This window comes from Mastacembelus armatus, chromosome 23, assembly GCF_900324485.2.
Source record: "Mastacembelus armatus chromosome 23, fMasArm1.2, whole genome shotgun sequence".
Classification (NCBI taxonomy): Eukaryota; Metazoa; Chordata; class Actinopteri; order Synbranchiformes; family Mastacembelidae; genus Mastacembelus; species Mastacembelus armatus.
This window is the reverse complement of record NC_046655.1, coordinates 2,382,130-2,395,906: the sequence shown is the minus strand read 5'-3', so window position 1 is coordinate 2,395,906 and position 13,777 is coordinate 2,382,130. Positions and strand designations below refer to the sequence as shown.

General features: G+C 41.1%; 1 protein-coding gene across 1 annotated transcript in view; it reads left to right on the top strand.

Moving 5' to 3' along the window:
- Positions 1 to 13,777, top strand: part of ttll12 (tubulin tyrosine ligase-like family, member 12) — a 31,800-nt gene that overhangs the window by 8,359 nt on the left and 9,664 nt on the right. Inside the window, exons 6-8 of the mRNA XM_026327035.1 lie at positions 10,581 to 10,657; positions 11,306 to 11,422; positions 13,204 to 13,398. Of these exons, the coding sequence (XP_026182820.1) occupies positions 10,581 to 10,657; positions 11,306 to 11,422; positions 13,204 to 13,398 (389 nt within the window). The remainder of the gene's footprint in view (positions 1 to 10,580; positions 10,658 to 11,305; positions 11,423 to 13,203; positions 13,399 to 13,777) is intronic.

Here is a 13,777-nt window from a genome sequence, read left to right as displayed (position 1 = left end):
CTGCACATCCTCACCTTCTTTTTGTTTACATTGGGCAATAGCTTGGTAATCAGGAGGTTTAACAAATGCATTTTTTACTCTATCTGTCAACAATGTAACTTGGTTGTCTAAGGCTGGGTCTCCGGGGGCCAAAACTTCCCCCCCTGGAGTCTGCCCTGTATATCCTCCCCTCACTCCTCCATATCTGTGTCCTAAAGCTTTCCTGCACACTGAGTCAATCTCCTGCCCGTCCAAATTGTAAGTTTGTCTAAGTTGTTGCAAATTTACAATCCATTGACGAACATTAGCGAAGGGGTCCCCTAGCCCTTTTACTGCATCCTCTAGCTCCTTACAAGACCACAGTCTCCTTACCAGGAGAAGGGGCCTGTTATCATTCCCTACTCCAAAATGAGGGTTAGGCACCTCTATGGCTGGAAAGATGCTGGCTGGGTCGATCAATGGTGGCCAGGGCGGCGGATCAGGACGGGGCCCCATCCTTGACCCATCGCCCTGGAGGTCCCTAAACGGGCTTAATTTTGACATGGCCTCTGCCAGTCCTTGGACCTCATCAATTAAAGGACCATACAGATTTCCTGATCTAGTGTGGCTAGGACTGGTTAGGGCAGGTCCAGCCGTAGGAGGCGGGATCGCGGCTGCCTTCGCTGCCCCCGTCACAGGTGCAGCAGCCGCTGCTTCTTCTTGTTGAATTAACGCTTGTGGGCGCCCTACAAAATCAGCTGGCTCCTCCTGGAGGGCTGCTATGAGGGACTTTTATCTCTTCTCTTCTCAGCTTGCTCTTGCCACTTTACTGCCTCAATGAGCTGCAATTTAAATTTATCAATTTTCCTAGGTTCTACTATGGCCATTTCTGCTTTTAACTGAGTTACCAATTTATCGCATGCGCAGGTTTCCAATTTTCCAGGAAACTCATACTTTTTCTTCCATTCTCCTAAATATCTCGCTGATCCAGGAGAATAAGTGTTCATAAATTTAGGATCCCCCATTAATTGGGGTTTACTGTTCCCCTTTCCCATAGTTGCAACTTTGGCACAAGCAAACGATCAGTCACAACAGCGCGGGGATCGTCCACTGTATCAAGCTTCTACAGGTACTAATTACCTGCGGATACAGCCGTCCACCACACTCAACTTTTCAATTTTTACTTGTGCCCAACAAAATACACAGTTTAAATAGGTAGTGACACTGCTCTATTCAACCGACAATAGTCCGTCAACTACCATCAATCACACGTTCTCATTCACTCACATTTTACTTTTCAAGTGTCCCTGACACTATGTCCCTGACATAGGTTTCGTCCCTGACGAACTTACAGCTGTTTTCTAGTGTCCCTGACACTGCTATGTCCCAGACATAGGTTTCGTCCCTGACGAACTCTGCAGCTGCTTTCTAGTGTCCCAGACACTGCTATGTCCCAGACATAGAAGTCAACGCAGCTCACCTATTTCTGCAGATACGTCTCTTGTCCAGCTTCCGTCAAGCAGCAGAAGTGAAGAGGATCTTTTCAGGCGAGTAGACACCGACCTCCCGTCGAATTCACGAGGGTGGATTTTCCTCGATCCCCTATGGGACCGACTGTGCACAGTTTTCCAGCGTCCTTGTCCTCCTCTTCACCGTTGATGCTGTATTGGAAACCGGGCGGAAACACCAATAAATGTTGGTTCTAATCAAACATCTACACAGAGACTTTCTTTTCTTTGTTCTAGGTTGAGCTCGTGACTTTTAGGAGATGCACACTTGGTGCTATCCCCGGCTGCAGCCCCGAGCCCGCTCAGAACACTTTAATTTATATCTGGAGGTGGTTACATGACTTCCAGGCACCAAGTGTGCATCTCCTAAAATGTCCTTATTACTTTTGGGAGGTTTCCAATCTGACTAAACTATAACTACATCAAACTCACTAAGTGTAGCTGGCTATCCTCTTCATTAGGATCATAAACAGGAGAGAGAGTCTTGAATCCAAGTGCACAGGTGTTAATTCATAAAACACAGTACAGACAAGGTGAGTTTCCTCAGGCTATACTATCAATGTTCCTCAAGCACCCTGCTTTTATACTTATGGTCTAGGGGTTGATTCACCTTGCTCAGGGGTCCCACCTCAGTCATGGTATTGAAGGTGGACAGGGTGCTGGCTATTCACTCTGTGCCACCGACAATTCCTGCCGGACCCAAGATTCGAACCATCATGTACAATGACAGTCTCTAAGGCTTATCCAGGAAGTCCCTTCTTCCTCCATGCATAGTCTTAAAGCTATCTTAAAGCTATTTTGGAGGTTTTTAGGCCCAGATGCAATAACTTCTGTTTTCTCAGAATTTAAAAGTAGAAAGTTACTGGTCATCCAGGCCTTTATGTCAGTTAGATATGCTTGAAGTCTGGTTAACTGGTTTGTGTTAACCACACATAGATAGATACAACTGAGTGTCATCTGCATAGCAGTGGTAATTAATACAACTTCCTAATAACATTGGCTAAGGGAAGCATAAGGTGTTCACCATCTGAGGCTAAAAGAAGATTGTTGGTGACTTTTAACAGTGCTGCTTCTGTACTATGATGTGCTCTAAATCCTGATTGAAAATCTTCAAATAGTTCATTTCTGTAAGTGGTCACATTAGATTAGATTTTGGAAATAAATGGTAGGTTGGATATTGGTCTATAATTAGCCAAGACTCCTGGATCAAGACTAGGCTGGCTTTACGTAGAGCTTTTTTTATATGTTAGACTGTTTTTCCAGGCTAGAAAAAAATTCCTCTAAATTTGTGGAACGCCACTTCCTTTCCAGCCTTCGTGATACCTGCTTTAAGGTACGAATATGTAAATTATACCATGGGGCTAATCTCCTCTGATTCACTTCTTTTTCAGAGGGGCCACAGTAATCAAGAGTTTCATGCAGTGAGGTTACAGCACTGTCAACAATATGATCAATTTGGTAGGGAGTAGGATTGATGTAAATAAAGATGAAATCATTTTCTTAAATTTATTAACAGCGTTGTCAGATAAACATCTGCTGTAGTGGAATTTTCTTCCAAACGCTGCTTGATCCATTATTTCAAATTCAAAAGTTATTAATAATTAATTAATATTAATGAATGAATAAAGTAATGCCACAGTTGGGTTGTAGGTGACTGGACAAACTGGTGAAAAAGGCCAGTTCTTAGAGACGGGGCTGGACCCTCTAAGAACTGTGGTAGAGCAGCAGATGTGGAGGAAGCTGCTTTCTATAATGGACAATAATAAACACCCCCTCATGACTAAACAGAGAAGCAGCTGCAGTGGGACGCTCATCTCACTGTGCTGCAGAACTGAGAGGTTGAGGAGAGCCTTTGTCCCCACAGTCATTAGGCTTTTTAACAGTAACAGTTGATGTGATATTTATGCTATACTGTATGTTATTGACTGGGTGCCTTTATCTGTTTATTGTATATAGTGATATTTCTGTGTAAAGTGTATATATAAGAGCTGCTGGACAATCTGAATTCCCCCCATGGAGGATGAATAAAGTATCTATCTTAATTTTTGCACACGTTTTAAGGGTTATATTGATGACCTTGTTGTTGTTGTTTAAAGGAAAAGACTTTTCCAGTTTATTATTTCACGCTGTAAAATATGAAATATGACTCCCCCCCACAATACAGTGTGATACATTGTTGGAAAGGGCTTTTCATTGGCTACAACATATGTCAGTCATCATTGACAAACAATGCAACTGGCTGATTTTACTGTCATTAAAAGTTGTCCTCTCCCTTACTGGGTTTTGCTCTCAGTGGTGATTCCAATTGGTTTTCGTACTTACCTACGCTTAAAACGTAACAAACATGTTTAATTGAGAGCTAATGTGCTTCACAGAAGCTTGCTATGCCAGTCTTTACTGAATAAACGGTGAAATCAACCGTAAAACGAACCGGATTAAAGGACGATGGTTTTATGGATTTACTCAGGGATACTACATCTTTTGGACTAAAAAGATGGATGCACTATGTTCCCTGGATTCTAACAAAAAAAAATATGCAACATATGCTGTTTCAGTACGTGTGGCTCTTTATACGTCAACAAAGTTAGGACGTGTCATATTGGAATATTTTCACTCTTGTTAAACTGTTAAACTGTTGTCACTCTGATAAATCAATCCTAAATTGCTCTATACCATTTGAATCGTGAGACTTTGTCCTTTCATTTGATATATAGATATAGACCAGATTTGAATAAAGCCCGACAAGCTTTATTCAAATCTGTCCGATGATCTTTTGGTCCCAGGGCTGGGACCGGGGTAACTATTAAAGAATGGTCTGACAAAAGAGGATTTTGGGGGAAAACTATTAAATGTTCAATTTTGATGCCGTATGTCAGAACAGGATCAAGGGTGTGATTATAACAGTGGGTGGCATTTTTAATAGCGCTTCTCTCTGTGTCCTGTGTCCAGGTGGTAAATTCGGCAAGTAAAAAAGCACCCACTGTCTGAATAAAAAGTCCAATTGAAAGTCCAAAGTCCAATTTTCAACCAATTGAATCTAATATCAAATTAAATGCAGTGCTGAGACTATTATTTTCAACATGAATGTTAAAATCTCCCACTATAATGACTTTATTAGTAGTTGTTTATGAGGTCACTTAAGATTTATTAATGCTTTCATGATCAGTTGTTATTTGGTGGCTGTCGTGTGTGTTTGAGGGAGGACCCACCCGCAGATACAGTTTAAGAAATATTTTTATTAATAGAATTAAGGACGGACGAGACGAGTGGCAGGGAAGGAGTAGAGCTTGGGCTGAGGCGAATGGCGTCTTGGTCCAAGAAAGGAGAGTAGCTCGGACTGAGGCGAATGATGTCTCGGTCTGTGGAAAGAGGGGCAGCTTGGACTGAGGCGAGGGAAAGAGACTGCTACCTGGTGAGAGACGCAGGTTGCTGAGGCAGAGATGGCAACCTGCGGAAAAACCTCGGGAAGTAAAAGTAAATGTCTTTAAAGTGTAAAGGCAAAGTAAGTTACTACAGAGTAGGCAGATTGTCTAACAAACTGGCAGTTGACTGGTGATGATCCAGCCCTTCTATTGTGTGGGGATGAATACTGAAGGGAGTGCCACCTTGCCTCGCACACATGTAGACAATTTAGCAGACGAGGATGACAAACACAGAAGGAAAAGGGGAAAAGACACGAGAGGGAAAAGGGGGGAAATAAGGCGCCCATGACATCAGTCTAACAATCTGATTCATAACTACTGTCATGGAGAATTCTCGGGCCAATGCCGAGTGCAGCCATTGAACCTCTCACTGACACTGTTTTTCTTCTTTTTCTTCCAATGTTTAAAATCAAACTCTGAAGTTGACAAAGTCTGAGCCAAAGGTTTATTATGCAGTTTCAACAGTTACAAATAAACCTGTGTGATCCTGAGTGTCACATACAGCATTCATAAAAAATGGGGCCCTTTTGCGACCGTACCTACAGTTATACTTTTTAGGTGGAGAAACCTGCTGCATTTCTTAAGATCTGTTTTGTTTTGTTTTTTTTTTTTTACAAACTATTAGTCAGAGTGAACGTTTAATTCTGTTTTCTGCATACTTTTGCTGAAACCAGTAGATTTACAGTCACACCTATAAGACTCCACTGCCCCCCTCTGCTACTAATCATCCAGTATGACAGTTTCACTACTTTCATTTTGTTGGCAAAATCTTTAACAAATAGACTCAGACAACGAACTTCAGCGTTTAAATCAATTTTTTAAGTCACTGGCTAGGCACAGCCAGGCTGAACGTTTTATAGCTCGGTACAACCAAAGTTGCATATGAATAAAGAGGAAACACTTTCTGAGGTGAGGGCAGTGTCAACCATCCATCAGATTAAGATAAGGCAGAGAATAGAGTTAGACAGGGTGGGGGTGGAGGGAGCAGCCTCATAAGTGGAGGTAGAGGGAGCATCTGCCATGTTGGAGAGGGAGGGGGCAGCTGCAGAGATAGAGGAGACAGCTGAATATGTGGAGAGGGCAGCCTCAGAGGTAATGGTGGAAGGAGCAGCCTTAGACATTTTGTAGCCAGTGATGGTCCTTACCCCTCTCCACACCCCCCTGGTATTATTGTTCTCCAGCTGTTTTTCCAACTTTTTCTTGTACTCCACTTTAGCTCGCCTCAGTGTCATTTTTAGCTCCTGTTGTATACTCCTCAGCTTCTCCTTATCCCTGTCCTGGAAAGCCCTTTTCCTGTGGTTCGGGAGGTCTTTAATGTCACTGGTGATCCATGGTTTATTGTTTATTGTCATTGTCATTGACCTGGTGGTAACAAATAGCTTCTGCACACAGGGTCTGTATGTGGTCTGAAGATAGACCATGTTGTGATCAGATCTACCCAGGCTTCTTTGACATTAGCTTAGAACAGATCTAATGTCCTTTCTCCACGTGTTGAATAGCCCACATACTGTACAAAGTCAGTCAAGCAGGAGACTGATATCCCCTGTAATTGCAATGAATGCATCAGGGTGCTGGGTCTGTATCCTATCCACCACATCATGGATGACATTACACGTCGTTGCAGACACCACCTCTGGTGGAATGTAAACAATAATGGCGACTATGTATGTAAACTCCCTTGGCACCTAGCATTGATAGAAACCAACTGAGACCAGTTCAATGTCCAGACAGCAGACCCTCTCTTTCACAGTCACATGTCGGGGGTTAACCCATTTCTTATATATGTATCATCTACATACAGAAGGATCTGGCTGTTCTCTGGAGGTAAAAACCTTACTAAATAATTGTGCTACTTTTTGGTGTTTATTTGACTGGATCTACTCCCTTTTATTGTTCCTACATCTGCAGGTTCAGTTGACCAAAGACACAGAGGTACTTGTTGTGGCAAAAAGTACTAGGAGGCAAATCTCAGGTTATAGGATGGCAGTGTCAAAAGTCTTTGTTGAATTCACCCAGGGAGGTAGTAGACATACTGTTACATTCACCCAGGGAGGTAGTAGACATACTGTTACATTCACCCAGGGAGGTAGTAGACATACTGTTACATTCACCCAGGGAGGTAGTAGACATACTGTTACATTCACACAGGGAGTTGACAGACGAGTTGCCAAGGTGTGAATTTCCTTCACAGTAGTTTGTGTATTATCCCTGAAATCTAAAGCCATGCATAGGCAAACTATGTATTCTGTGTGTGTCTTTGAAAGAACATATCCATATAAAGGGAAGTATCAAATGAGAGGCCTGAGCACAGGAGAGGATCAAAAGATCTTAGGAGGACAAGTGTGATTAATGTTCTCCACTAAAGACCATGCATGGGTGAAGATGAGACATTCCTGGGAGAGCCCTAGAGACTGTCATCTTATATGGTGGGAAGTGTCTGTTATCACTTTATGTAATCAAGAAATAAATAAAGAATTGGAAATGGAAGACGGGGGGGGGAATCACGTTAAGTCCCAGAGTAAGAGTTTGGCAGGGTGTGGTTCCCCCAGCATCTTTAAAAAAGGAATTAAGAGGCAATACACCAATATATCCAAAAAAGGGAAATTAATAGTGGTAAACGGTATAACTTTGAGATGAATGGAGGAGGGTTAAGGGGGGGAATGAATCCCTAGACCATAGGTATAAAAGCAGGGAGCTTGAGGAACATTGGTAGTTTACTCTAGCGTAACTCACCTTGTCTGTACTGTGTTTTTTGTGAATGAACACCTGTGCACTTGGATTCAGTGGTCTCTCGTGTTTGTGGTCCTAATGAAGAGGATTTCCAGCTGAGGTTGAAGCAGTTATAGTTCAGATTGGAAACTTCCCAAAAGTAACAAGGACATCCAGACATGACAACTTCATTCAGTTGCTGTTCCTCATCTGCAATTAAAGTGAAAATCTCTACTCATTCCTTGACAGTTAGATGTTTAGCTTTCTCTGCTACTGTACTCCAGATAAATTTCCTACTATAAATTTCTAGGAAAGACTAATAAACACCTGGGTTCCCTGGAACTGGTTCCCAGGGAGTGACTGTCTCCTCTACCTGAGTTCCACATCCTCCTCCATATTTCCATTCTGCCGTTGGTGGTTTAGCTAGTGAAACATGAGGACTAACCAACTCTTGGAAGAGTTTCTCTTCTTCTGGCTGTAATTTACATGCAGCTCCTACATGTTTGTAGTTTTGAAAAAAATGTTTTTCATAAGCTTCATCTGGTCCTGGTTTATTAGCTCCAGATGTTTCTGTGAAGCAGCTACCAGATAATATGGACTATGTTATCTTTTGATTTCTTCAACTCTGATGTGATTGAGCTTGGTCCCTCAGTAATTAAGTCTAAGCTGTAATAGTGACTTGGATGCTGAAAACCCTCCATTACAAAAACATCACTGTCAAGTCTGACATCTTTCTTTCCCTTGGCAGTTGGGTATAGGCAACTAATAAATCTCTCCTTAGCATGTTTACTAGACATCTGTCAGATAGCACAAACTGGTGTTGAGTTAAGAACCCTGTTTTTTGATCATTAACTTGAAATGCATCTGTTAGAGGATCAACATACAAACCCCCATGAGCCGCATGCACCAGGATGTGTTCATGAGTCACTGCTTTAGGTTTTTCCTGATGAACTTCTAAGAACTGATTTACAAGCTCCTGCATGGCAAAGGAAATTTATTTTTCAAGCCTTGCACCAGCAATGTTACTTTAGGTTTTTCTTCATAATGCATCGTTTCAGCAACACCATCTAAGATCAGAATGTCTGTTTGGTCTACCTGTAGTTTTTGGATGTCTCTCTGCTCTTCAGTGTGTGTGTTTTGCATCTGACCCATTTCACCCATTAGTCACGCTGAGTGCTCTCCTGTGGTTCAGTGTGTATCTTACGCTATGGGCACTTTCACGCCCAGTAGCCTGTTTTTCCACAAACATAACAGCAGTCACGACCAGGCTGTACATCTGATTACAGATCAGCTGATAATGAGAGAATAAGGTACTTCTCTCGTTATCGACTTTATGCTGAAAGCACTCATAATGCTGCGCCCAAGTATTGCATTCTAAGTCCTCACGCTTTTGTTTTGAGTCCCTGACTCTCTGAGATGCCTACCCAGTTTTATGCACCCATTTGCACCCCTGACTTTCTGAGTCCCTACTCAGACAACTTTAAAATTTTCTTACCTTATGCAGGAGTGCATCCCTGGTCTCTAATTTTCTCAAATTCCAATCACGTCACCCCTCTCTCCTTTAGCAGATCCAGCCTCTCAACACTCCAAACTGTTCCCTTATGGGACCAGGGTGGAGGACTTTCAGTCAGGAGTCGCAGACTCCACCATGCACGGTTTTTGGTCCAAACCTGGGAGAAAGAGGACATATTGCAATCCCACACGAGCCCCCAAATTTCTTGGAGAAATTCTTAACAAATAGACTCAGAGGATGAAATTCAGTGCAGTCACTTCTTCAGTCCTTCTTTATTTAGTTCTTAAATGCATACAGCGATATCAGACTCTCATTATTATATACACTGACAGTCTCTATGGTACATCCAGAAAGTCCCTTCTGTACTGCAGGACATTTTATTCACACTCTAAAGTATTGTAATGCCTTTCTGTGTTTTAATGTTTTCATTTATGTGAGATATGCCTTTCCAGAAATGTACACAAGATACATAGTTTGCTAATGTGTGGCTTTAGTTTCCCAAATTTTATACACAACGTGGTCAACCCTCCTGTTTTTTTCAGTACACAGATGGCGAGAAGCTGCCTGGAGCAATGTTCTCAGAAATCACATAATTACAGAATGTACACTTATAGGAAAATAAGTATAGGATAATATGTGAACAATTAGAACATAATGAAAAGAATAAAACACCCATTACACACCCTTAGTATACATTCCCCACCCACATTTAATGAGGTTGTGCTTTTTCATCCCCCCTACATATGGCCGGGTTACAATACTATTAAGGTTAAATATTGATTAAAATATTCCACACTGTCCACCAAACAGCTTCCCCTATTTACTGTTGCTGGGTACAGACCACACAAACTCAGATTGTACAAGGCCCATTCTTCTGCAGGGTTCAGAAGTTCATGCTGTACTTCCCATCAGCTGCATTACAAGCAGGGTGCTCTGGATACATCTCAGATATATATTAGGTCTTATAATCACATGATATAATTATATCTGCGGTAAGTGCATGAAGATCATTATTTTGATGGTTGCACATATGCTTATACATAACAGTTATATGATTACATAGAAATGTTGTGTATTATCTTTCTGTAATGAGTATCTTGGTATTAAATTCTGAGGTCGCAGCTAGGGGAAATCTACTAACATTATATTATTTTCTCTATAGATCGCAGGGGATGTAAAATATGTTGGGAGGTAAACAATTTTCAAACTGACCTGCTGTGATCCAACATATGGTTTCCTAAAGAAGAGCTAGACAGAAATGATGACATTTACAAAAATAGGAGTGGGATGTAGCTCATCTGTGTAGAGTCAGTTCATCCACATTTGTCAGTTATCCATCTTACCTGCAGATTACCTGAAAAAATCAGCTTCTCTTTTAATAGAATCTTTTAATTAGCTATTTTCTTACAATGTCAGCTGAAACTGAGGCATTTCTTAAGTAGCTGTTACGTCTTCATACTCTTTCTCCAGGCTATTGCCCACGGGAACAAGGAGCAGCTCCCTGTGGAAATTCAACCCTACACAGTGCCAAAGGACAAAATGCTCAAGTAGGGTCTTATCTCGGCTGTTCTCTGTTAACCATCTATAGAGATACAAACAAATATTTTTTGTATATCTGAGAATGATCTTTCATTCACAGTGGAGAGAGTCTCTACATCATGTGTTTCCTCACAGTTATCTTTTCCTTCAGATAATATTTACAACATTTCCTACATTACTAGATTGTATAGCGGATCTAGCATGTTCAGTTAACATGACAGCATTGCACAAAAGCAAACAGCAAATGATCTGTTTGTGAAGAACACTTATTTCAGTGGATTGTTGCTTTTTATCTGTTCTGCCTTGAGAAAGTGTAGACCCGAATGCACGCTAAGCTCACAGAGTGACCTTGTTTCACAGAGTGAGCTTCCGCTAAATGAGACAACACCACTTGTCCAACTCCCACACACTCAAATCCTGTGGAATGCTCCCAAAGCACAAGTAGAAAAGATAATGTAAAAACTGCTGGCTTCAGCCTTGCTCATACTGCGGTAACTGCTGTTGTGGATTTCATGGTTTTTTTTGGATGCCTTCATGCAGTACTTTTTTTTTTTTTCCTTTTGTACAAGTGTTGCAGCGTACTTCTTGACTATTGTGACTGCTGCTGTTTTGTTGCAGAGTTTTCCACATATTTATATTATTGTGTGCTTTTTCAGAGTGTACTCCGAAATGTCGCAGGTAGCGAACAACCTGACACACCCACGGTTCCAGCTGACTGAGGACGAGGATGAAGCTGATATAATTTGGAGCTATAATCACATCAAAGACTACAGGTCAGCTGCTAAGACACACACACACACACTCAAGCACAGAGGTTTTAATCCAGTCCTTTATGAGGTGAATTAGACAGATGCTTTTGTTATATCATTATAGACAGAAATATGTATCCAAATGCTGCCACCTCAAAGGCAACTCATCTGGACTGGTGGGTTCTTATCGACATGTTGTGATTGTTAGTCTGCTAGTGAATAGCACAAGTGAGTGATTCTTTTGTTGCCTAGCACCAGAAGATGCTCTGCAGCCAGCATCCTCCTTTTTGCAAGTCCAAGTCTTTTACAGTGTATGTCACATCAATGTTTATATTACAGCTCTATATCTATTGTAATATATTTACATTTATTAGACTCAATAAACCTGAGCAATAAAGTGAGTGTAATGTCTGTATTATAGGTATACTAGTTTTAGCTGCTTTGTAACCAATCTGCATTTATTCTATCACCATATAATAAATGTTTAAATTCGTTTAACAAATAGACTCAGAGGACAAACTTCAGAAGTTTTAAATCAGTTTAACTTGCACAAAGAGTGAGAAGATACACGGCGCACACAGTAACAGCGTGAGAGTCACTGCCTGGTCGTAGCCAAGCACATCATTTTTATAGTATGACACAAAGAAAGTCGTGCACAGAAAGAGGAGACAGTTTCGACTGCTTTGAGTTATGAGGTCAAGCATCACTATAAGAAAGTGAAGGTTGGAACATGCTGTTCTTGTTGCAAGTAAAAGTTATTTTGCAAAATATGCATTGTTCAGTTGTGTCTCGAATATAATAAATCAAGGTGATAATATGAGCAGGTAATTTGAGGATAAAACGTTTTCTCAGTTTCTCTAACAATAAATAACTGAACTACTAACTACTAAAACTAACTGACAGTGCAAATTTACAACCCAAGCATGTAGTTCAGAGTGGTACAGTAATAGAAACCAGGGGTGGTGTCTCATAACAATTCCACAGATCAGGCCAGTGAATTATGTTTTCCTCTGTGCTAGCAGCCTTTTTATGATCCCTTACTCCCTACCCTCTTAGCTTCATGTGGTCAGAGTGAACCTCAGAATCAGAATCGGTCTTATTGCCAGGTACAGAAAAGAACACTTACAGGTGGTGCAAACATATGGAATATGTACACATACCGATATGGAGTATGTACACAATATGATAGCTGTAAAAAACACAGTCCAAAAACATGTATGTCAGGTTGATTGGTGACTCTAAATTGCCCATAGGAGTGAGTGTGAGTGTGTGTGGTAGTTTGTCTCTATGTGGCCCTGTGATGGACTGGTGACCTGTCCTTCCAGGCTCCAGCAGATCCCCGTGACCCCGCTTAAGCGGGTATAGAAAATGGATGGATGGATGTTTATTTCTACAGAGGAATTCTGAATTTTGTTCAAATAGAATACAAAATGTTAGTCCTTATTTTACATTAAACAATTAATGCAAAGAAACCCATTTGTATTATAATTTATTCTCTAATCCAGTGAGAACTGATAAAGATAGATTCCTTATCATAAAACCATTTGGTCTTCTGGACCTGTCCTCTCCTGGCTGTGATGGAGTTTTCTTCTTTACAAACTGAAAAGAGGTTGAGAAAAGAAAAGATTTTGCAGTGTTTCAGATTCAAATGGTCTTGGGGAGTTAGTTCAGCCTTTTAAATCATAAGACCAAGTCCAAACAAAGTCACAGACCATGGGTACAACTCTGCACACAAGACCATGATTTATTCTCAACTTTTCTTGAGCTCCACATGGACTTTCCTTTAAGAAGCCTCTCTCTGATAGGAAACTGAGTAAGGAGCGACCTCAGGTGATGGTGAACCAATTTCCATGTGAGAGCATTGTCACTGTGAAGGACTGCCTGGCTGCCGTGGCCCGCAGAGTCAAAGGTGGCCCATCACCTGATTGGCTACCAGAGACCTTCAACCTGCAGACAGAGCTGCCGCAGTTCATCAGGCATTATCAGCTGAGACAGCAACGGTTGGAACATAATGGTTTTTTTTTTTTTTAGTAGTCAGTGAATATGACAGTGTCTGCAGTAGCCTCCTTCTAATAGCAACAGTTGTTATGGTTGCTGAAAAATATTTAAGCTGTAAGTTTACTTTTACTGCTTAGGAGATATTAATTTCAGGGTCTAGACTAAACTGACTAGACCCTTCATTTAGTGAACCTGACTTAGTCACACACAATCTATTTGTTTTAGATCATCAAAGAGAGGCTATGGACACTTTGAAGAAACCCTTATAAAATTACAATTAAACAAGGAAGATTTTTACTGCAGATGTACTTTATTTAGCAGATGCAAAAGCTAACAGCAAACAATAAATGTGTTTAAATCAATAAGTATTTGAATCAATAA